The sequence below is a fragment of the Puma concolor genome, chromosome A1 (genome assembly GCF_028749965.1).
Source record: "Puma concolor isolate L17-30 chromosome A1, mPumCon1.1.hap2, whole genome shotgun sequence".
NCBI lineage: Eukaryota > Metazoa > Chordata > Mammalia > Carnivora > Felidae > Puma > Puma concolor.
Genome location: NC_141667.1, coordinates 232,053,947 through 232,077,360, shown reverse-complemented (window position 1 = coordinate 232,077,360; position 23,414 = coordinate 232,053,947). Strand labels below are relative to the sequence as shown.

Below are 23,414 nucleotides of genomic sequence, written 5' to 3'. Positions count from 1 at the left end.
GAGAGAGAGAGGGAGACACAGAATCGGAAGCAGGCTCCGGGCTCCGAGCCATCAGCCCAGAGCCCGACGCGGGGCTCGAACTCACGGACCGCGAGATCGTGACCTGGCTGAAGTCGGTCGCTTAACCGACTGCGCCACCCAGGCGCCCCCAAAGGCTCACGATTCTTTAACCTTCACTGTGTTTAAACATTCTTGCAGATGAAAAGCATTCTTTGGTTTTCTTCTCAGCTTTCTTTAAAGCCTCACACACTTGGCAAGTCCTTCCTTGATACAATACCAATCTGGGTCCTTCTCCAGTGCCCGGAATCCTAACACTCTACCTTCATTTGTGCCCGCAGCACCTGACACCATCTGATACACTTCCTTCCGCACTTGTAAGCTGCGAAGCCTTCCTCGAACCAGCAGGTGGACTGTGACAGGGGCGGGGACTGCCTCTGTACACTCAGTTTAACCTGTGACCAATGGCTGCCACATGGTAGGCGCTCAACAAATGTATTATTTATTGAAGTAAATGAATAATGAAGAAAAGGGAATTTTACAGAAACATAAGGTCTTCTGTATTTTGAAGTATCAACAGTGAACTAATAAGAAATCTGGTTTCAGTCAGAATGAGGTAAAGACTGATCAAAGAAAAGAATTGTCTCAAGTTCACAGGATTACAACCGGAGTCCCGAAGAGAACACAGGAGTAAACATTAGACATTAATGCTTACCTTTATTTTTGCTTTAATTTCCTGAGCACGTACAACTGGATCCTGGTCAAGACTCTTTTTAGCCTGAGCATTCATGAGGTTGTTCATCCACTCCATCACTTCATTAACAGACTTCTCAACCTTTTTCATCTCAGACTCATCAATATGATTGTATTTCTCATCCTGAATGGAAAAAAAGCACAGTTATCCTGTGAAACGAAGTATTTAACAATAACATCTCACCTGACCCAATTTTCCATGAAGTTCAAACCTACCTCTGGTCTCAAACACAAAAACAAATGTCTCACTTAGGAAGATGTGTTCACAACGAAGGCTCCTCAACTTGGTATTAGTTTATTAAAATCTAGGTTAACTTCCTTGCGATGTATAAAAAGACTTACATTATTTCTGAAGTCCGCGGCTATCTTGGCATAGTGCTGCAGTCTCTGTCCCAGTTCTTCAAACATTTTTGGTCGTTCCTCAGCTTCTTGAAACCGAACTTTAACTGGAGTGCCAATTTTCTAAAACAAAATGTAATAAATTAGCATTTGTCTAACTGCATCTCAGAAGTCTGTAGTCTAGGGGGAGAGAAGGGCTTACCATTAATTCTTCCAACTTGTCAACATATGCTTGTTTAGCTTGGTCCTCTCCCTCTTCATAGAGCCAGTTTTCGGTCTCCGTGAGCAATCTCAAAAAATTTTGGTGATCCTGTATAGGAAACAGAAGAGAATCCGTATCAGTTGCAACTTTACTGCAAAAATTTTCACAGCAAAACAGTCATCCTCAGAAGTGTTAAACGCTAAGTAACCAATCTTACTTCTAGGAAGGCACGCTGATTAGCTGGATTCTCTTTACTGAAAAGTTATCAAGGAGCAATAAACATTACCCGTGCCATACATTTTACATGAGGGATGAACTGTAATTCTTTGGCTTCTCTTTTACACAGGGACATCTGAGAGTTTTTGGTAAGCTGCTTACTGACTTAATGATGTATCTCAGAAGTCCAGTGTTGGACAATCTATACATTGAAATGTGGTTATGGAAGAGCAGTTCTCTTCCCGTTCTTCAAAGCAACTGGGCCTTGACTAAGTAACTTTCTATTCACTCCCACAACTACCGAATACTGAAAGGGAGATGTCAGACAAGTTGACAACAATTCAATCACTGAACCTAAATCATTTCCAAACCAATTCATGTAATTATTTCTACTCTAGCCTGAGGAGGTCTACCCTATTTTGGGTCATCTCTCCTTCAGAATCCAAACCATCTAAGAAATTCAGGAAGTGTCGGGGCAGAGCCAAAAACCAAAAGTTTATTACAAGGTAGCTCAAGGATCTTAGAACAAAACAGACTCCTCCAAGTTTAAATTCTTGTAACTTCAGGATTAATCCCTAAACCATCCTAAATTTCTATCTAGCCAATTTTTTTCTAAGTCTGATCTTTCACAGTTGGGCTTCTGGGATTTACTCAGAGCCACACTGACTTTGGGAGCTTAGAAAAGGGCTAAGGGGAATAAGGTGCTCAATAAACTTTGGAACAACTGCATGAACAAGTCTTATGGGATAAAACAATGACCACAGAGCAGGCAAGGGAACCAGTCATTAAAAAAAAAAAAAAAAAAAAAAAAAAAAAAAAAAAAAGGTCTGAGGTCTTTAAAAGCAAGGTTTTTTTCCCTCTTATTTATCCCTCTAGCCCCCAAACCTTTAGTGTCACAGACTCTGAGTAAATGTTTGATAGGTTCTTTCTTGTGGATGATAACAACTAAAGGGTCACTGGGATAAGTTAGAATGTAAAATTGCACATCACTAATGGGCCTCTTTCCGAGACTTTGTTTATACAATTTCTATTTCAAGTTTTCCGTTTTCAAAAAGCTCGTTACATAATCTAGGAGAGATTTAAATGTCAGACTTGAGATGAAACACTGTATGAGATTATCTGAATAAAAACAGAACGTGGGGCACCTGGGTGGCTCGGTTAGTTAAGCATCCAAGTTTTGATTTCAGCTCAGGTCATGATCTCACGGTTTGTGAGACTGAGCCCAGCATCAGGCTCTGTGCGGACAGCACGGAGCCTGCTTGGGATTCTCTCTCTCCCTCTGCTCCTCCCCATCTTGTGAGTGTGCACGTGCGCTTTCTCTCAAAATAAACTCAGAAAAAGAAAACAACAACAACGCTCTACACTTACCTGCTCACATATAAATTTTTCATATGGTCCACACAACTTGTCCCTGAACTCATACACATATTCCTCCACCGCATTTTTAGCATCGTTTCTTTCCTTTTCCAATTTATCTTGCATTATCATCTTACCCTGTCAGAAAACAGAAAAGGTCAATTCCAGTCTTCTGTTATCTGTAAGTAAATTTTAACTAGACTCTGGTGTTAAAAATCAACAATTATATACCCCGCCCCCAAAAGTGTTAACAGTTCTAACATACACCTCATGAATCTTCCAATAAATCTTACAAAGTTCTTCATTTACTATATACACATAGTAGGTTGTGATTTAAAAAAAAAAACAAAACAAAACACATTAGGTAATAAATTACATAGCTTCCGCATCTCAGGTTTAATACCAAGGGGGGAAAAACCCAATCCGCTATAATTTATTATTTTTTTTAGGTAGTTATACGATCGTCTCCTATTAGGATTAATATCGGCAAGCGTATAATGGTCACACCATTCTGCCACCATATTTGAAATTAAGGACTATAAATTTATTTACCCACTTATGAAATATAAGTGAGGTATAATTATTAAATTTCAAAGCACAATGTTGCCATCTCAGCAAAATAAAACAGAATCTCAATTATGTTCACATATTCTAGACTACAAAGAAGCACAACGTACTTTAACAGAAATATGTAGTATGGCCTGAAATACCAATTGTATTGTGCTCTGTGCTAGGACATACTGGCATCCGATTTCTTCCAAGAACTTGGGCAATCAATTATATACCTGGCAGAATGATCTACGGTACAGCTTTCTTTCAAAAGGATGCAAAACTATAAATAAAGCTTGTTAAAAACATTAAATTGGAAAACCATTAGTTATGGACTCATCCTGTTCCTAAAACTGTATAGAACTTGGGAGTATGGGAAAGAAGTGTACATATTTATCTATTAGAAATATGGGTAACAGGGCCAAACAACTAAATACACAGCAGAATGAAAAATATTTACCTGAAGCACTTACCTCTGTCTCAATATACATGTTAAGAAGGTCTTTCCCTAACTGCCAGACCAAGTTGGCTTCAATAGGCAGCTCAACATTCACCACCTTTATTTTGGGTTTTTTAGCTTCTGGAGGCTGGTCAACTTTCTTTTCATTTACCTTAGGGAAGGGGTAAAAAAGAAGTGGAAAAATTCTTACATAATCCTTGAAACAATGACAACAGTATCTCCCTATCATACTTACTGATGACTTAGGCAAAAATAAAGTCCCTAAACTTTAGAAGAATGTCGAAGACCGTCTAATTCCCACCACAGATTTTACATTGGGCTGCAGTTACAAGTTAAACATGTCATACTTTCCTTCAAGAATTCAGGATATTTTTCTCTTTGCATGGTAAATTTAATCTCTCCTGCTAAAGCTTTTCTTCATAGTTCTCTAATTTTTAACCCCCTTCAACAATATTTCAGACTCCAAAAGTCAAAAATATTATTAAGTTGCCACATCTTTAAATAATAGTCTAGAACCTTAATAGTAACAAGATAGATTATGACCAATGCTAAGCATGTTAGGACCAATCTACTCCTGTAATATATACTTAAATCCCTGTATCCCACTATTATACCTGTTGCAATTATAATTAGCACTATACTGATGAGTGCCTTTTAAAGTTTCCTGCTGAATGAGGGGATTATATACATACACACACACCCATACATATATGTAAGTATATGTATAAGTATCCTTATTCCTATTATCTGTCTTTGAGTGATCCCACTTTTCACAAGCAACTCTGTAAGGTAAAAAGAGACAAAGAGCCTTAATATAGAAAGTGAAATGATGCAGCAAACACTAACAATTTACTGCAGTTTTAAAAAATATGTAAATACAGGGCTAAAGAAGTAAGTATCTCTCCTATCGTCTTTAATTTTCCAGGACTTTTCAGTGTTTCCATTTCTATAGGCTCCTACTAGCTGAGATGGTAAAGAACACAATTTAGGAAACTCAGCTGTAGAACAGATTAGAAAAACCAAGGGGTATAAAACATATACCCTGACTGGCTGGGATGGCCAAATAGGAAAGAATAGCCCATCGATACGGCAAACACCACCGGTGGATAATTCTGGGGAGTTAAAAAAAAAAAAAAAAAAAAAAAAAAAAAAGGTTGAAGCTCTAGGCACGTCATAGAAGAAACTGGGACTTGAAAAAGGTTCAGCGGCTTGCCTAAAATGATGAAGACAGAGACGGGACTAGAACTCCTGTTTCCCAGACTTATTTCAGTATTCCTGAGTCACAGGTCTCAGTGCGGCCAGCTGCCTCACCCACAATGATCTTGCCAATCAGCCCGCAGTCCCCATGCCTTCTTCACTCTAGTGCACAGACCCCCCAACAGACTATGCATGCTCCGGGGGCACGAACCACAAGGAAGATGAGTTAGATGACATCTACACCTAGCAAAACACAGGAGTACGACAGATATTTGGGAAACGAATGGATGACAGCACATGTGTGGCAGTGAAGTCAGCATAAGACTCTCTGACGGTCCAACATTAAACCGACTACTGAGTAAACCAATACATCACAAAATGGCACTCGACAAGGCACGGATGAAGAATCTCCAAAGTAGTATGTGACAGTGTTCCAGAGGGTCTGCTGCTATCAGTCCCACCTACAACTAAGAATATGAGATGGTGCCCCATGTTATGTTCCAGACAGGTACTGAGACCATCAGCACAAGTCAGTTCATGCTCAACGCTAAGTGAAGGGGAAGGATGGGGACGGCAGGGAGCTGTTGTGGCAAAGAAAGCAAAGCTGCTTCACCACCACCTCCACCACCACGCAACTCTGGAAGAGAAGAAAAAGGCGGCTTTCAGAGAGTCAGGAACTAAAGCTCATAGTAGGACCCCCCCCCCCCCGCCAGGACCAATCAGGGCATGAGATTAAAAACTGAAAGCTTTTACCAAGTGTATAATGTATTTTTGCCAATGAACAATTCTAGAATTCATCGGAGGGTAAGAGAGAACCAAATCACTAATGAAAGATTAATAATTTACATGCAACTTGCACAAAAAGTGGAAGTTCTGCAAAGCACAGAATGATCTGGAGTCACAATGGAAACTTGGCGGTATCTATCGGACCATGAATTTTTAAAGGTTTGCTTATTAGAAGCTGTCATTTATTCAAGGGACACCACACAAATCATTTAGCTTCCAATACATACTGTGGAAGCATGGCAAAGCAAAATTACTTTGAGGTACGATCTGGTTGTTACCAGATCATAATTAATTTGACAGGTCACTTGAGAGGAGAAAAAAGTTTACTAGACTCCTATAGCCCGTGTATTTATCATCAGACTAATGCAAGTAAGAACTCATCACACAGCACTGGGATGTAGCTCTTTCTGCTCCTCACATTAGCAGATACGTCTGGCACCAGAGAAGACAAGAAATGCCATGCATTCATCTCTTGTTGCTCGGAGCAGCAGTTCATCAAGAGAAGCTGTCATGTTTAAAGCAGGATATTCAGTTTCCTGAGTTGAGCTTGAGTACCTCTAACTCATTTTAATTGAAAAACACATAAAAAATTAACAGAAGAAAAATCCTACCCAGAATAAGATAACTTGGTGCTTGCTCTTGAAACTGCAGATTTAATGATATCATTAATGATCACATGTTGCAACATTGTCTAAAGGAATGAACTAGAAGAGTCACTCACTTTGTCAGCATCTGGGATTTTGTTTTCTTCTGAGGTAAGTTCAGGTGAAGGGGGAGACTGTGAGGTTTGTTGACCATCAGTTTGTACCTGGGGCTGTGTTCCAGCTTCACTGTTGTCTTGCTGGATATTTTTCTGAAATGAAAGCCCAGGCACAAAGGATGTAGAAAGCAGGTGTACTTGTATAAATTTAATAGGTTATAGGGCACCAAAGACAGTACACTCAATTTCTGAAGTCTTAATAAGTGGGGGAAAAAAGAGACTGGATAAAAGCAAAATAAACACATGAAAACTCCTTACAAATCTTAAACCTGTAAGAAATTCTTTCCACGATAGCAGTTAATATAGTTAAATAACCAAGTAGTAGGCATTTTGATTGATGTGATGAGTCAAGAACTCTCCTTTAAGAAACTTTCACCTAGCTTTGTACAGCTCTTAAGCTCTCAAAAGCACAAAAAGTAGGTTGACTCCAGGCCTCTCTCCCAAAAAACAAGATTCCAAAACTTAAATTTCACCAGCAGCTGTGAGCATCTCAACACAGCTCCATTTCAATGAAATGAACAGTTGCATAAAATAGCCAACTATCAGTCATTCAGGGATGCATCATTTCAGCTTACAGATACCCAAGACCGCATCCGTCCCCACCTTCTTTTTGGGATCCAGCCATTTCCACCTCAGAAGATCTCAGGATAAAGAATATACGCTACATGTTAGTAGAACTCAATCCCCAATAATCAGTGCTTGCTATGCTCTTTTCCCATCTTCGGGAAAAGCCCAAAACATTCTAATTTAACTACTTTCTATCCACCCTGAAGCCTCTTAAAATTTTCTTTCAGAACTTCAAGATTCTAAGGCAGACACTGAAGTATTCAAAAACAAGGCACTCATGATGTAAATATACCCAAAAGGCACTAAGAGATTGATACAACAGGTATTAGAATAATGGTATCTGTCGCCAAATGGCAAAGTATATGGCACTGGTCATTTAACTCATTATTTTGAAATTTTTCTAAATGAGAAAATGAAGGCTCAGATGTAAATGTTCTTTAAAAGTTCTAGAAATGGTAACAGTGTTAACAGAGTTGTGTGGCCACAGGATACCATACTTTCTCACATGTTAACTAAAACATTACACCACCTGCCTCTTCACGTAAGCTATTTGTGATTATTATCCAAAAGTAAACTCTAACAGTTAATCTACCTTGAAGTTTCTTAAAATTCTTCTGCACTCATGCTAACAAAAGTCTAAATTAAGACCGTGAACAATAACAACTTTCTATTCTCTATGTAGATACTTCTCTTCCCTCCTCCCACAATACAGCAAGCCATGTAAACAAAAGTGCAAACCATGTAAATAAAAGCAAGTCCTGAAATACCAAAGTCAACTTCACAATTTTTAAAAATAATCTTTAATATTTGGTATATATTCTACCACATTAATTTTTTTAAGTCTTTTTTCTTAATCATCAGTCAACACCGCCTTCTCAATATGTGGTCGATGCCTTTAAAAAAATAATTCAGAGAAACTTTATGACTCTAGTTATATTGTAATGTGCCAGTTCAAATTAAGCTATATAGAATTTAATCATAAGTCATCAAATTCTGGGCTGTATATTATCATCACCTAGCAACTGCTATTATCACCCTTACCCAAAATTCTAATCAAAATTAAGAAACATGTATTTTAACCTTTCCCTACCCTTCTATAGAATTAAATCTACTGTATATTCAAACACAAAGGGTGATCCAGAAACTTACCTCGGTGTCTGAGTTTTCTGCTGGTCTTTGATTTGGACACTCCATGTCTGTTTCAACAGAAGATACTTCATTCTCCTCAGTTGGGACTTTCTCCACCATAGATGCTGTAGAGATGGTGAAAATGCCATGGGTATTGACTCGCACTTTCACTTTCACTCTAGATTTTTCTCCATCTTTCTGCGCAGAAACATTCTGAACTACGAAGCGGCCTGGAACAAAAAGAAATTGGCAATTTTAGAAGTGCATCTAGGGGCGCCTGGGTGGCGCGGTCGGTTAAGCGTCCGACTTCAGCCAGGTCACGATCTCGCGGTCCGGGAGTTCGAGCCCCGTGTCAGGCTCTGGGCTGATGGCTCAGAGCCTGGAGCCTGTTTCCGATTCTGTGTCTCCCTCTCTCTCTGCCCCTCCCCCGTTCATGCTCTGTCTCTCTCTGTCCCAAAAATAAATAAACGTTTAAAAAAAAAAAAAAAAAAAAAAAAAAAGAAGTGCAGCTAAATCTCCGTAAAGAAGTCAAAGGCCCGAAAATACAGCTTGAAAGTATGCTAGTCCTAAATCTCCCCAATTTTCTCTACCAACTGAATTAAGAATCTTTTTCACTACAAACATAAAATAAACTTAGTTATATGGTAAACGTCAATGCTTTGAGATTAGTCTTAATATGCCATAAAACCTTCAAAAGCAAGGGCACTCTTGTGATTGGGTGTATTTAACATAGATATTGCACTGCTGACAAGCAGTCCCTGCCTCCTCCTACCCTGTTTCTCCAGATTGGTGCTAAGGGACAAACTAGACTGGAAAATCCGTTACCAAGTGTAAGGTAGATGGCTCTCAAGCGATATCAAGCACCAGATGCATTTTAATCCCACAGGGTCTTTAGGGAATATGGTTTTTCTGACTGAATAATCAAAACATTTCCCTAGGTCTTAAATACGAGAGGTTTTGATAACCCCTGTTTATCAAAGTCTGAAATTACTATGCAAAATACAGTAGTTCCAGAGCCATTACTCAGGGGGGGTTAAGAGTGTGGACTCTGGCCTGGGCTTGAACCCAGGCTATGTGTCCTAATTCAAGTTATTTAACCTATGTTTCCATGGACAGAGTTGGCAAGTGTTTACAGTGAGCATGTAAAACTACAGAACCAAGTGCTAAGTGTTAGCTATCATCTCCACCAATAGCTTTATTCCAGAGATCACTAAACCAAAATTAAGTACTTTGAACCTCATATGTGCAAAGCACTATATGGGATTTAACAGCCCTATATTTAAGGTGCTGTCTACACAAACACAGAAAGTTACACATTTAATTACCAGGTCAGTGAAAGATGTTGGAATTGACATTCAATAATTATCAGATCACTAGAGGTCAGGAAATAATTTAAAGAAACAGCATTTACTATGGGGCATCCAAGACAAGTCACAGGAGAAAGAGAAATTCAAGACCGTTCTTTAAGTATGTCTAAGCTTTTTGGTTTTGGTGGTAACATGTTAACTTGATGACATACTAAAAAACCTGGATTATACCCTTTGCATGATGGGGAATTAATGCATAGAATCCAACCTATCTATTAAAAGTTCAGTCTCTATTCAACAATTTCTTAGCAATAAATTCGTAAAAACTGTTTAAAAACAAAACCAAACAATCTGTGCCAGTACACTTTTAGTCTTAAATAATAAGAAAGAAGACACAACTGGTCAGGTCAGATTCCTTCAAACAACTTCATTACAAAAAGGTATGGGGCAAGGGTGAGTCCGGAACACATCTAGTGATGCTGGCGAATTTCGCCCTCAGCCTGGGAAAGAGACATGGCCACGCAGGAAGATGTATCTGTAGCTCTCCAACAGACTTCCAGTAACTAGGAGTCAAAACAGACAGATAGTGCCAAACCTCTCCAAGAAAAGTGTACCAAAAAAGATGTACTTTTTTCACTGGGTTCTGAGGCAGGTTTTAAGTTGGAAGTAACGTTCCATCCAGAAGAAAGGTTAACAGTAAAAGTAGGTGCTGATGCTTTAAATAGAGACTGCATCAGAAGAGAAAAAACACTGAAGAGTCCCTAAACACAAATATGTGGAAGTAACAGTGGCACCAGCAAGTCATTTCATCTCTACTGGCCAGTTTCTTCATCCATAGAAGGAAAAGATTCCTCCATCACCATTATTCTAAATCAACAATGTCTTTACGTGGAATTCTACTCCACTCGACATCAAGACAAATTTTTACATTTGTACACTAAGTCTTTAAAAGCATAAACACACAAAATTAATGGCTCACCTATTTTTGCTTCTGGATATGGAACTCCTTGAGGGTCAGAATAGAAAGCTTCTAGCTCAAAAGGTCCCCTTCTCAAGAAAGTGAGAACTTTGGAGAAAGGAGCAGCATGGTTTCGACTAAATACTTCATGCACACTAGAGGAAAGGAAAAAGCATTCAGTATTGCAAACATGTAAACTTACTGTGCTACACAAACTGAATAAACACTCTGAGATCTCTACCAATTCTAGCCCACCATTTATTAACACCAAAATGAGAGAAATATTTTGATCAGGTTGCTTGTTCAAAGATCCCAATAATCAGACTCTCAACTGTAAAAGTCATTTGTTAATTTTCCTTGATATTAAAATACAGTATTTGAATAGTTATCTTCTGCTACCTACCCTTCAGTATCTTCTGAATCATGGTTCCACACCAGAGATATTGGAAAGGGAACTGCATCCGTGATGGAAAATTCTCTAACTTTGAATGCTGGGGAAAGAATTGCACACTTAAAAGGAAAAAAGAAAAAGGATTATCAGGAGGCTATGAATAAAATAATTGCACTCACCCTTTAATTAAAATCGGGTATCAAGTTTAAATTCAAAATCAAAATTGCTTACGGTACACACTGTCTTAAGTGCAAAGGATTTATCATGTAAATACTATGCCAATCGCTAAATATAAAGACAGATAATACAATGAATCTTAGGATGGCAACAGTTAACTAACAGCAAGTTTCACAGGAGCTTGGGAAAAAACATGGACCTTTCCAGAAATGTCCTGACAGCAACTTCAATTACAAGCTGTACCACTTTTGAACCTGTGTATATATCCACAAACAGCTCTGTCCACATCATCTTTCGAATGTCTAAGAAACTGAAAAAAGATAAAACCCCAAATATTCGTATTTTCAAGGAATTTTATGAAGGAGGTGATGGTAAATTCACATTTGGGGTAGATGACACCCAACAGACAGGTGGATTTAGAGTAGTTACATAAAAATGACTAAATATGTGACTACGCTAAAAGTCAGTTTCTGATTAGCATAGGACCCTTCAAAAGAGAGACCAAAAGTGAGCTCTTCCTCTAAAGAAATGATACACTTCCGATGTTCTGGGGAGTTGGGAGACTTCTTAGGGAAGGGGGCATACTCCATTATCAAGGAAAAAAGCAAAAACAAAAACCCCATGACGAATCATGATGATACAACAGATAATTAACAATAATGAGTACCTATATGTTCTTCTTTAAGTATTTAAATTTTTTTTTTCAAACGTTTTTTATTTATTTTTGGGACAGAGAGAGACAGAGCATGAACGGGGGAGGGGCAGAGAGAGAGGGAGACACAGAATCGGAAACAGGCTCCAGGCTCTGAGCCATCAGCCCAGAGCCTGACGCGGGGCTCGAACTCCCGGACCGCGAGATCGTGACCTGGCTGAAGTCGGACGCTTAACCGACTGCGCCACCCAGGCGCCCCTCTTTAAGTATTAAGTATAGTCCTTCTAAATATCTTTGTGTATAGAATCTCTTGCTTTGCTTTGTATCAAAAATAACTGTACGAACTAGAATAAAATTTAAGGATTGTTAACTTGGAACTTAGTCAAAACGACTTACATCAGACTGTGATATCCTAACTACAGATGCTGCTTTTCTTATCAACAACTTCTAGTTTTGGTGCTTTTGCTCTGCCAAACACACTTGAGCCTCTGAGCCACCTTCTTACTTGATAAGCAAGTTAAAATCAATTAGGGGGAAGGGGGTCAGCTATTTTCTAAAATCACTTGTTAACTAATACTCCTAGCCCAGGAAATTTCCCCCAAATCAATTCCTTCTTGCACCACATTGTTATTCTAATCCCCCTGTGTGCTTTGTAACAACTGTCAACACCACACAACTGATTCATGCTTTACAGTTGTGTTTCCCGTGTCTCCTCAGAATCATGCCTATTCCTAATCCACAGTTCAAGAAACATCAGCTGCAAATTTCTTTTAATCAGAAATTTCCTAGATGTTCCAGATCTGAAAATCCCGGTCTCCCCACAGCCTTAACAGATGTTTTTGGAAGTGTGCTCCCTTGTGATATCTATCAGACACAAGGCTCTGCTTACTGTATGACCCCACCACAATGAAACAAAGCAGAAATGGCTTAAGGAACAAGCAGCAAGAGAAAGGAGGGCTGAGAACGTAATACCTGCAGTGCACATCCCCTAGCTACTGCTTCATCCGCATTGAGTGTCGTGCTAATATCTTTTCCAAAGAAACGGGCGATTTTTTCTTTCACGGCTGGAATTCGTGTAGTGCCTCCAACGATCTCAACCGCACTCACATCTTCAACTCTGAGCTGAGTCTGTTCCAGAAGGGAATGAAGGGGAGCTTCTATCTTTTGCAGGAGGTCAGCACAGAGTTCTTCAAATTGTGCCCTTGGCAAATAAGAGGAACACTATAAATTTTTAGAAAAAGCATCTGAAAGCCAATACTTTGTTCTATTTTTTTTTGAAAATAATATTAACCCAATGAATTTGTTTTTCCTCAGACAACCTCCATTTTGTATGGGCCAAATTTAACTGTACTGTAATTTGTTAACTTTTTAAAAAAATATATACATATACAGAACAGGTACAGAAAAGAAATGGGGGAAAAATTAGTTCTACCAGCGTTAATGGAAAAAAATCACTATTCAGACTGCCGTTTTACTCCTAAATGGTTTTTGTGAAACCATTATTCAATTACTAGCCCAGAAACACCGAAGGTTGATAAACACTAAAAAGATTTCATCATGAGGACACTTAGCAAAGATCTTTTTAAAAAACCTCTTTGTAGGGGCACCTGGGTGGCTCAGCTGGTTAAGTGTCCAACTTCGGCTCAGGTCATGATCTCACGGTTCATGAGTTGAAGTCCCGCGTCAGGCTCTCTGATGTCAGCACAGAACATGCTTCAGATCCTCTGTCCTCACCCCCCACCCCCACTCTCTCTCTCAAAAATAAACAAACATTAAAAAAAAACCCCAACAAAACCTATTCTTTAAAAAAATAAAAAACCTTTTCGCACAAGTGACCCTAATTCTAATGGTGTGAACAGTCCTAGTATATAGCATATAATCTTGAAGATGTGGACCAAGACTCTCAACACCACAGCTAGACTGACACCTGGGCTATAGTTTCAGCAAGAAGTTTCTTCTGTTTAATCTAGCAGAATTCAAGACGCACCTGTTCATCTTTCCGGAAACATCTTTGTCATTCATAAAGCACTCGATATTCAGTGGTAGGTCTGTGCTGTTAGAGCTCATTAGCTTTTTCAATTTTTCACATTCTTGATACAGACGAAGCAGTGCTCGAATCTTGGATTTTGCATCCAACTTGTACTTAGTTTTAAATTCTGCACAAAAATGTTCCACCAACTTTTCATCAAAGTTTTTCCCTCCTAAGAAAGGATCAAAAGCTGTTCCCAGTACCTAATTTAGTTAAAACAACAAATAATCTGGTTATTTTCAATCATATTTTTAATCAGAATCTTAAATATTACTACACAAACAACTAAAGACTAGTAAGATCAAAACTTTTATTTAAATTATAGTAACATGAAATCTAAGAAAAATGTTACCACCAAATCCAAATGAAATGCTGAATCTCTAATTTACTTTTAATGATTACATAGAAGATAATCTTAAAATGCTTCTCCTTCCTAAGCAAGAACACTTAAGGGTCTCCTAAAATAATCACGTCATCTTTATGGGGAGCAGTGTTAGGAATAAGTCCTTGTTACTATAATACCCCAAATTCTGCTTCCTAAGAAGCACAAAGTCAAGAAGGCTCAGTAGCTTAAAGTAATGACAACTACAACACATTTAATATGTTTTCGTCATTTAGTTCAAATTTATGACTTTACCTTCAATTTTCCCTTGTTAAAGGCACAGGCAGACACTTGAAAAGCTGAGTGTCCCATATCAACAAAAACCACTATCCGAGGTTTCTCATCCAGGCTTGGGAGATCCTGCTTATAAATTCCGTAATTCAAAGCAACTACAAAAAAATAACTGTTTCAATTTCTGGTTTCACATTTTCTTAGGAATTTCATCATTACCGAAAGAATTATACATGCAGGAAACTTGGTGAACACGTTTCTTTCACACCTGACTTCATACTAATTTTCATGGCATAATTTTTTCCCTTTCTGATTTTAGAACAATGCTCTATTACTTTTCAATGAAGAGATGTGACAAAGAAAATGTACAAGGTGCAAATACAATGAAATGTAACCACAAACGTTAGCAGGCTAATTACGCCATACTTACATTTTAACCACAACCTGCCAGGAGAATGCTTATCCAAAAAAATTCAGAATTTAATATACAACTATAGCAATGGCAGTTCCTACCAATTTCTTTCTAGAGCCAAGGCAAGTAACGGATCTACCTTAAGGAGACTGGGTCAGCTTTTTCTGAACTTTGAAGCCACCATGTTTCTAAACATGTATAGCCTAAGAATACACCTTTATTGATATTTGAATTAAGAGTTTTAAAGAATACACATATTAGAAATATTCTGGAATAAAGTCTTACTTGCTTTGTCTGAATACACTAAATTGTAACTGACTTTTTGCTCACCTGTAATCATAAAAAACTAGTAAAGGCTCTAGGAGGAAGGAACAATGACTGGTCCGCTCACCACCCTATCTGTACCTAACACAATGTCTGGCAAATGGTACAGCTTAAATCAATATTTGATAGAAAATGAGTGATCAATGACTAAGGGGGAAAAATTTTTTTAACCTCATTAATACTCGTAGCCATGGTAGCTGTGAAACCCAAAATCCTAAGTTTGGGGAAAATTTAACTATAAAAACCATGTGAGGAAATAAAAAACTAAATCCAACACACATAATACAAAGGACTGAAATATATACCTAGAAGTACTTCCTAATGACAACAGATTCATAAACTGACACAGTGACAATTTCTCATTAAACATAAGCATCTGAAAAAAAAACCAGAATTCCTGCTTTCAAATCTAACCCATGTCTTTTAGTAGGCTATGTTTCTACGGGTACATGAAAAAATGTTTGGCTAGGATATCTGACTTGTCTTAACTCAGTTTTGATAGTATATTCACTTCTACACAAAAGTAGCTTTTTTTTCTTACCAGCTGTCATGTCATTCATAAGTCGTAGGCAGTTTAGGCCAACTATTTGTGCAGCATCTAATACAGATCGCCTCTCAGCATCTGTGAAGAAAGAGGGGACCTACCAACAAGAAAACAAAGAACCTTAAGTTGGCTAGAACACACACAAATTCCTCACAACCACTTATAACAACATTAACAACAGTCCAGATAAATATGTGCCTATCATAGTTATAAAACAGAAATAGACATTTACACTTAGTTTCTAGCAAGTTTCCTAACTTTCAGAAGAGTAGCTGTTTAAAAAAAAAATGCCCCGAAACTGTATTATCAAAGTAATCTTTACTATAACCAAATTTTAACCCAAAATAAAAATTAATCAGGAGTCTTCACTAAGACATAGTGACAACTGCCTCTACCTAATAAAAAAAAAGCTTTAAATCTAAGTGTATGAAATACCATTTCCAAGCTAGTCTGAAACTTCTTATTTGGAAACCACAATGCTAAGTCAACATTTAATGTTAAACGTAACTAAACTACAGACAATACTACAGGTACCTAAAGGTAACGCACAGTTAATTCTCGTATACACCACCGCCCTGCAGTTTGCTATTCACTGTATTCAAGCATTAATAGATGATGGGGTACCTTCTAATTCTGTAGACCTGTTAAGATAACAAAAACATTTTTTGGCAAAGCCTGTTGATATTCCTAAAAAGAAGAGCAAAAACAGCTCAAGGGATGGGATGAAATTTCTTATGGTGCTGACCTGTGCTTTAGCTAGGTTAATTCTTTTGATCACTTTCTAGGACAGCACTTTAACTAGGACACTCTTCAGGAGAATCTAACAATACATTCATAGAATCACTTAACTAGAAAGTACCTAAGAGAAAACTTAGTACAGTGGCTTTCATTTTTTTCCCCAAAGTATTTGTAGCTGCTTCAGAAAGAGAGGCAAGAGCAAAAGTGGGTCTCTGCTCACTTTTCAAATCAGGAACACTGCTTTCAGCAGTTTTTCCATATTAGCTTACTTAGGAAAAAAAAAAAAAGGAAAAATTACTGACTTGTAACTTAATTCTTAATTTTACCTGAGATTAATATTATTTCTCCATGCAACAGCCAAATACTCCTTTTTAGTAGAACATATTCTGTCTTGCAAGGGCAAGACTGGGCTCTCTACCTCATCCTTTCACATCTTAGGACACACTGTCACCAAAGCTTCTGACTGGTCTGGGCAGGCCACCCTGCTCATGTTGTAATGCAAAGACCACGCGTGATGTAGTCCGTTATAGACAGTCTTAGTGCGGAGCATAACCAGAGCAGATCAAAAGGTGACCCTACGCATTTGGGAAAGCAGAATTTACAGCTGCCTTTTTGGCGTCCAAATAAAAGACTTCTGTCCTTTTCAAATACCCCTTGATAACTTATCAACTGTCCACTGATAGTGGATTTTCCAGTGCTAAAAATCTTTTAAGTTTTGTCACTACTGGTAGGTTACATCGTAAAACTTCTAGTGAACTGGTTCACAATGGACAGAATTCTGAAAATCCCCGTTAAGCGTACAGGTTGCCTAACAGTGTTGTTAACGGACAGCATTAGAACATCTTCCAATTCAACCGACCAGTCTTTTCAAAGAGTCCCGCAAGATTGATTTGCACCTCCAGTCAGGAACTCCTGCAACTTCTTGCTAAAAATACCACTCAAACATACTCTGAAATGCTCCTGAACACTCTGTTAATACAGTCCAGTAGGATTTTGATCTCTAGTAATAACACTTAAAGGGTAGGAAGAAAGGCAAATTAAAAGAAAACATACTGCCTTGTTGAATTCTACTTACTGAAATAACACAATCTGTTACTGGTTTCTTGAGGTTGTTTTCGGCAGTTTCCTTTAACTTCGTCAACAGCATGGCTGTTATCTGCTCCACACTGAACAGATGTTCTTCGTCCATGTACATTACCTGTATAAGGGAAAGAAAACATTTTAAACGGTGTAGTACTTAACGTTTACATGCTAATACTAACTTCCATATATTATTACATATCCTCTTCTAGAAAATCTTTATTGTTGCAGCTGTCATTAAAGAAGAAAGGAACAGGACACCAAAAACCAAACCAACCAAACCCAAAATGCAACAAAGAACTTTTCTCTAGAGATGAAGAGGAAAAAAATCTAGGGTAAACTTTCCCCCTACCCAAAGTACTAGTGAAAACATTATATACAAAATAGTAAATTTCCATTCTAACTGAAGAGATGAATCACTGTGACAAATATCATTTTGTGTAGGTCATAACACAGGAATGCCTCTGCTAGTTTAAGAACAGATCTCTGGTTGCATTACACGAGTGCTCTTCAAACAATTGCAACTGGGCCGTAATGGAACAGACTTTTGTAACACAATGGAGAACTTTTTAAGCACCACTAAGTAAACCTAAATTTTAACAATTATAAAGAAGTCATAAGATACTAATTAAGTTATAGCAATATATGCCACTTAAATACTTTTCGGCCATTAAAACATATACCTACAGTTTAAAAGAACTTGACAAAAAAAAGATCATCTAATTAAGAAATTTGAGGTAAACATTAAGAACTAGGCATTTTTTTCTATAGGTGAATTTCATTTCCTATTAAGCACATTAAAGTTAGTCAGTTAGATTACCTTTATTCCAACTCCACCATTTTTCATTGGAACCAAATCGTAACTTAAGTTTCCCTTCTCCTTTTGAATGAAGGGGTCATTGAATGCTCGGCCATGAAACCTTTTGAAGTTAGACACTGTGTTGTTTGCATGAGTGATTTGCTGAAAAAGAAATGAGAAGTTAGTTTTTTTTTCTAATTGGAACATTGGTAATTATAATTTTATAAAAAGTCAATTGTACGACTCAAACCATAACATAAGTAACTTTCTCTGCAACCCTGGGAAATGCCAAAAGGTAGGAAATGAGAAGGAACAGGAGGCAATGCTGTCACTACAGACTTTTAAAAAGATTTCAAACCCTGCAAGATAAAATCAAAGATTGGGAAACTACCTCTAAAGCCCTGAACAAATCAAGAACTGCATCCCTTTATTTCATTCCTTTTTCCCCACTAAACTTATTATCCACCGAATACACGAATAAGGAGATCTAAAAGCACTACAAGTCAAATTACATTTTTTAGAAAAGTTAACGTTAATTGTTATGGTCTAATAAATTGTTAATTGGTCAGGATAAACATTGTGTGCCATAAAATACACGGGCTGCTATAATCATGGAATGTTAATTATCGGTACCAAAAAGCAGAAGCAGCAAGAATCATTCAAAATTTCTAAGTGACTTTTAACTGCTTATTTTTGATGATCAGACTCCGGATTAAAAAGTCCCACTTCATAGTATATTTCACTCAAAGCACTGAACAGTGAAAACTATATTTAAAATACAGAAACAATTAAAATAAAAGATTAAAAACAGACTTCTAAAGTAATGAAAATACCAGAACAGTTTCCTATTTACTGTTTTCTCTGGTCTACTTCTTTTAAAGGGAGGAATACAGCCTGGCAGTAGTAGTTTTTCAAACATGGAATTTAAGCATGTTTATGTACTAAAATTCCCTGTGATTCTGAAATGGAGTTGAAGTGTATCTAGTAACCTACAGGCTACATCTGAACCTCCACTGAGTCTCCTCACAGAGCCACAAAAAAACTGCAACAGCATTTTAAGGTCTGGCATATCAATATTCTAAATAGCCATATTGAGGGAGACAGTTCCTCCACTGATGTGTCCCTTTTCTTTTAAGTACACCATTTTGAGTGTGCATAGCTATTTTTCTCTCCTTTGCCTTGTATCTCTTCCAACTTGCCTTATTATAGCATTCCAGGGTTTAGAGTTTTGCTTCTTTCTCAGCAGTACTATTTTCTGTGTTTAAAAGAATTTTTTCAATCTCTTTCTTACAGCCTCTTCAAACAGATTTCAAATTTCGTGTTCTTTTCCTTTATTTTTTTCCTCCCCAACCCTAAGGGTTCCTGGTTATAATGTGAGCCCTAAATGGAAGGGGCATATATAAATGTTCTAGTCACATTAATAACAAGTGAAGTTAATTTCAGTGACTTAGTCTAACAGATCCAAAATACTGTCATTCAACATGTACTCATGTTGAATATTAAGGAGATACTTTACTTCCTTGTAAGACTTCAAAAGCTCATGCGTATGTCTTACTTACTTCCCATTTCAATGCAGAGGAGGCAAATTCAAGTGTATCTAACAGCTACCCTGAAGACGGCACACACCTAGATAGACAGTTCTCCCAGTCTTACCTTACTAAATAACCTGAAAATGCTTTTAAAATATAGAACTTCTAGAAGAAATCTTCCTTAACTCTTAAATGAGTATCACAATTCCACATGAAAGAACTTCAGGTGTCTCATTTATAATTTTTAAAAATTAGATAAATTAGAAGGTAGCAAAATCGCTAAAAATTAAGGTTGGCAGATTAGAAAGTTAAGACAGATCTTACTCACTGAAAGAGGAAGGGAACAAAGAAAAAATAACCATCTAAGGGCTCTTAAAGAACACGTACATTACATTTCTAAAACTCAAACATAAACAGCCTACGATATTTCATAACCTCTCCCTTAAAAACGTGACCAGAATGGTCTTAAAGAACATACCTGATTTTTGGCTGCAACTCCAATGGTTCTGTTTTTTGATCCAAATGATATGACTGATCTAGAAAATATACAAACCACAGGTCTCAAAATGTTGAAAAGCATAGACGAGAAAATAATACACCAGTTTCCTACCCACGGTCGAGGGGGTGTTGGTGGGCGGCACAAGTAGGGCACAATGTTGTAGTCTAAAGCTTTAGTCAGATACTTAGTAGAAGCCCACTTAATTGTTACTCTGAGAATCTAATCTAACGGGCAGTTAGCCAAAAAAGTCTGCTCATGGCTCAGGGGGCATTTTCCATTACTTCAAATACCCGTGTAATTCTCCAGGTCCCCAATTATTAGGAAATGGACATTAACTCTGAAAATACTTTGAATAAAGGGAATTATTAATTTGGCCCTAGCCACATGATCAGCAAAATATATGGAGTGAATTCCACTCTCAGTTGGCAACTCTGTACAAATCTAAGTATCACTGTCATACCGATTACTGTCCTGATACACCTCCACCCCTTCAGGATCAACAGATTTATATGAATCCAAACAAGTTGGCCTAAGTTAGGTTTCTGCAGTTTAAAAGCACAAAAGGGTCCTACGGGGAACTCTACTTAAGGAGGCCAAGTAACTATGATGCAGAGCAAGTACCACAGCAAACAGAATATAATTGTTGAGGGAAAAGCATGAATAATTAGTTCCATTAATTAAGTCAGCTTTGAAGAGATGAAAAATGACCTCTGTGAGGCAGCCTTCTCAGCAATGGAAATGGAATGGCAGCACAGAGCACAGATAAACTCAACTCTTGTCAGGAGGAACGCAAATCAGATTTTAAATCAAGGCGCAGGTAGGTGAACAAAGTGGGAATATGCTGAGGGCACTAAACACCGGGCTGCACAGCAAGTTTAAGGTTGCTCTGATACCCTAGACCCAAATTATCTGTGCAGGTGCTCTAAATAGCATCCTAAAAGCCCCAGAAGTGTTCAAGCAAAGGCTAGAACCTTCTGAAAACAAAGTAACATTCTAGGACTAGAGTAACCATTCACTTGCAGAACGACTTTACTCATTTTCCACTTGGAAATTAATAGTGGCCAATGCAAGTGAGTCAAATATCTATTGTATCAACAAGATCACAGGGAACTCCAATGCTGCCCTCTGTTTACCTTTTCTAGGGACATACCTGCTGTCTTCAGTTTCACAGTGGTCACCACAGTCACGTATACAATATTTTCCTAGTCTCATCTGAACAGCTTTTCTTTTTTATTGGATCAAAGAGAACAAAGATGTGAATTGTACCTAAGCAGGAAAGCCTGACATACTGTCTTTCTTAGCGTACTCCAATTATACAGACCTTTACATATCTAAAGAACAGACTAGATTTGCAAAGAGGTAGAATCGTGGAATAAGTCTTTCCAGTGGTACTATCAATGTCAAACATTTGCTAATTTTCTGAGTTTCCGTTCACCTTCACAAATGGCCATCTGCACTCAAACAGCGATACAAACACGGTCATCCTACCTGTGAGCTCAAGGTATCATTCTACGCTTTTTATCTTGGGTTTCAGACGTTGAAAAAATTACTACCTACATTAATTTTCCCGAGAAGGAATCAGTTGTTTCCATCAATGTACATGCAGGCGTGTTTGCATGATGATCTTCAGAAAATAAGCCCCTTGAAAAAGTTGCTTTAATAAAATGTTGCCCTTGCCCACCCCATGCTGCTGTGGAATAGAACATTCTAATTCTGACCACATCCATCCCCGAATTCTAGCACAAAAGTGTGCAATTTTCGTCTTATCTCCTTTATTTGAACTGTGCAAAATTAATAAACTAGAACATGATTTAGGATTCCTCCTGAGTGGCTCTCCTAAAACGAGCAAAAGGCCGTTTACATCTTCACAAACGACCCCAGGCACGAAGTCTACCGGCGTTAGCAACGGAAAGTGCGCAAGAAAAGGCATCTATCAAAGGAGCGATTCTGCGGTCGCTAACAACAATCCGCCCGCTCACTGGACAAGCAGCAGCATACAGGCTCTGGAAGCTTCTAGTTCATTTCGGAGACTCAATGCGGAAGAAAAAGCTCAGCAGCCCCGCATCTGCGGTGCGCAGAGGCATGCTCGGAAGGAGGGGGACAAGCTGGGGGCGGCTCAGTCAGCTCAGAAGCCGCGTGGGGAAACGGGGGCGGCCGCGGAAGCAGCGAACTGAGGCTTGCCAAGAAAAGGGAACGAAATCGCGGGCTTGGCCTTAGCTCTCCCATCAGTAGGAAGCCCGCCCCAGAAGCGACGACCCTGGGACTCTCCACTCTGAGACTATTCTTGGCCTCGGGATCGCCAAAACGACCCCCCCCCCCTCCAGTCCCGACGGCAAGCCCCCACCCCTGTCGGGCAAGCGTCCTGCCGGGCCGGGCCGCCGGTTCCCAACCTTCCCCAGGGGCGCACCGCTACCCACACCGCCCTCCGTTCTGCCCGGCGCGCCGCAGCCCGCCCGCGAGCCCCGGGTCCCCACGGTCCCCAGCCCCGGCCCCTGCTCTCTCTCCGCACTCCAGAACCTCCCCCGGCGCCCCCGCAGGCTCCCACTTACGGGGTGCAGCGGTCGCTGAACTCGTTGGCGATGGTCTCGATGCCCCCAGCCCGGGCCACCGCAATGTAACAGCTCTGCGAGCCCACGTCCAGCCCCACCACCGACATGGCCGGGTCGCGGTCCGCCTCCGCCTCCGCCTCGGCTCTGGGTCTGGGTCTGCGTCCTCCTGCCGCCCTCCCGCTGCTTCGGCAGCCGCTTCCTGCCCCGGCCGCGCGCGGCTCCCGCGGGGTCCGACCGCTCCTCTGTCACTCGGACGGAAACGCGAACGGCCCGCCTGCCGGCGCCTCCGGCTTCCCGGGGACAGTGGCAGCACTCGGAGGACTAAGCACGGGAGAAAGCGGCGCTCGGTCTCCGCGGGGCGCTCCTCAAGCTCGGGAGGACTGTCTCGATCTGCACCCGCTGCTCACCGGCGCGGCGCTCAACTAGCGACCCAAAAGGGGAGGTCCCAGTTCCTCAGCCTTATGTATCGCACTGATCAGAACTTTCCAGAATCTGCGGCATTT

At 39.3% G+C, this 23,414-nt stretch overlaps 1 protein-coding gene and 1 long non-coding RNA gene across 6 annotated transcripts in view; one reads left to right on the top strand and one right to left on the bottom strand.

The window, feature by feature from the left end:
- LOC147584844 (uncharacterized) overlaps window positions 1-8,300 on the top strand; it is a 17,322-nt gene extending 9,022 nt beyond the window's left edge. For 2 of the 5 annotated variants that reach the window (XR_015253829.1, XR_015253825.1), the window contains 3 exons: window positions 4,825-6,610; window positions 7,186-7,282; window positions 7,410-8,297. This is a non-coding gene — a long non-coding RNA (uncharacterized LOC147584844). Of the gene's footprint in view, window positions 1-338; window positions 1,248-4,824; window positions 6,611-7,185; window positions 7,283-7,409 lie in introns of those variants that run through there. The other 3 variants (XR_015253826.1, XR_015253830.1, XR_015253828.1) reach the window with 3 other exon arrangements.
- HSPH1 (heat shock protein family H (Hsp110) member 1) overlaps window positions 1-23,414 on the bottom strand; it is a 24,816-nt gene extending 1,402 nt beyond the window's left edge. The window contains exons 1-17 of the mRNA XM_025924712.2: window positions 22,912-23,414; window positions 20,342-20,399; window positions 18,356-18,496; window positions 17,531-17,653; window positions 15,715-15,814; window positions 14,462-14,595; window positions 13,783-14,027; window positions 12,768-12,996; window positions 10,979-11,085; window positions 10,597-10,730; window positions 8,332-8,540; window positions 6,577-6,708; window positions 3,886-4,023; window positions 2,876-3,001; window positions 1,292-1,399; window positions 1,093-1,212; window positions 713-874 (exon numbers count right to left, since the gene is read on the bottom strand). Of these exons, the coding sequence (XP_025780497.1) occupies window positions 713-874; window positions 1,093-1,212; window positions 1,292-1,399; window positions 2,876-3,001; window positions 3,886-4,023; window positions 6,577-6,708; window positions 8,332-8,540; window positions 10,597-10,730; window positions 10,979-11,085; window positions 12,768-12,996; window positions 13,783-14,027; window positions 14,462-14,595; window positions 15,715-15,814; window positions 17,531-17,653; window positions 18,356-18,496; window positions 20,342-20,399; window positions 22,912-23,018 (2,373 nt within the window). The 5' untranslated portion in view covers window positions 23,019-23,414. The remainder of the gene's footprint in view (window positions 1-712; window positions 875-1,092; window positions 1,213-1,291; window positions 1,400-2,875; window positions 3,002-3,885; window positions 4,024-6,576; window positions 6,709-8,331; window positions 8,541-10,596; window positions 10,731-10,978; window positions 11,086-12,767; window positions 12,997-13,782; window positions 14,028-14,461; window positions 14,596-15,714; window positions 15,815-17,530; window positions 17,654-18,355; window positions 18,497-20,341; window positions 20,400-22,911) is intronic.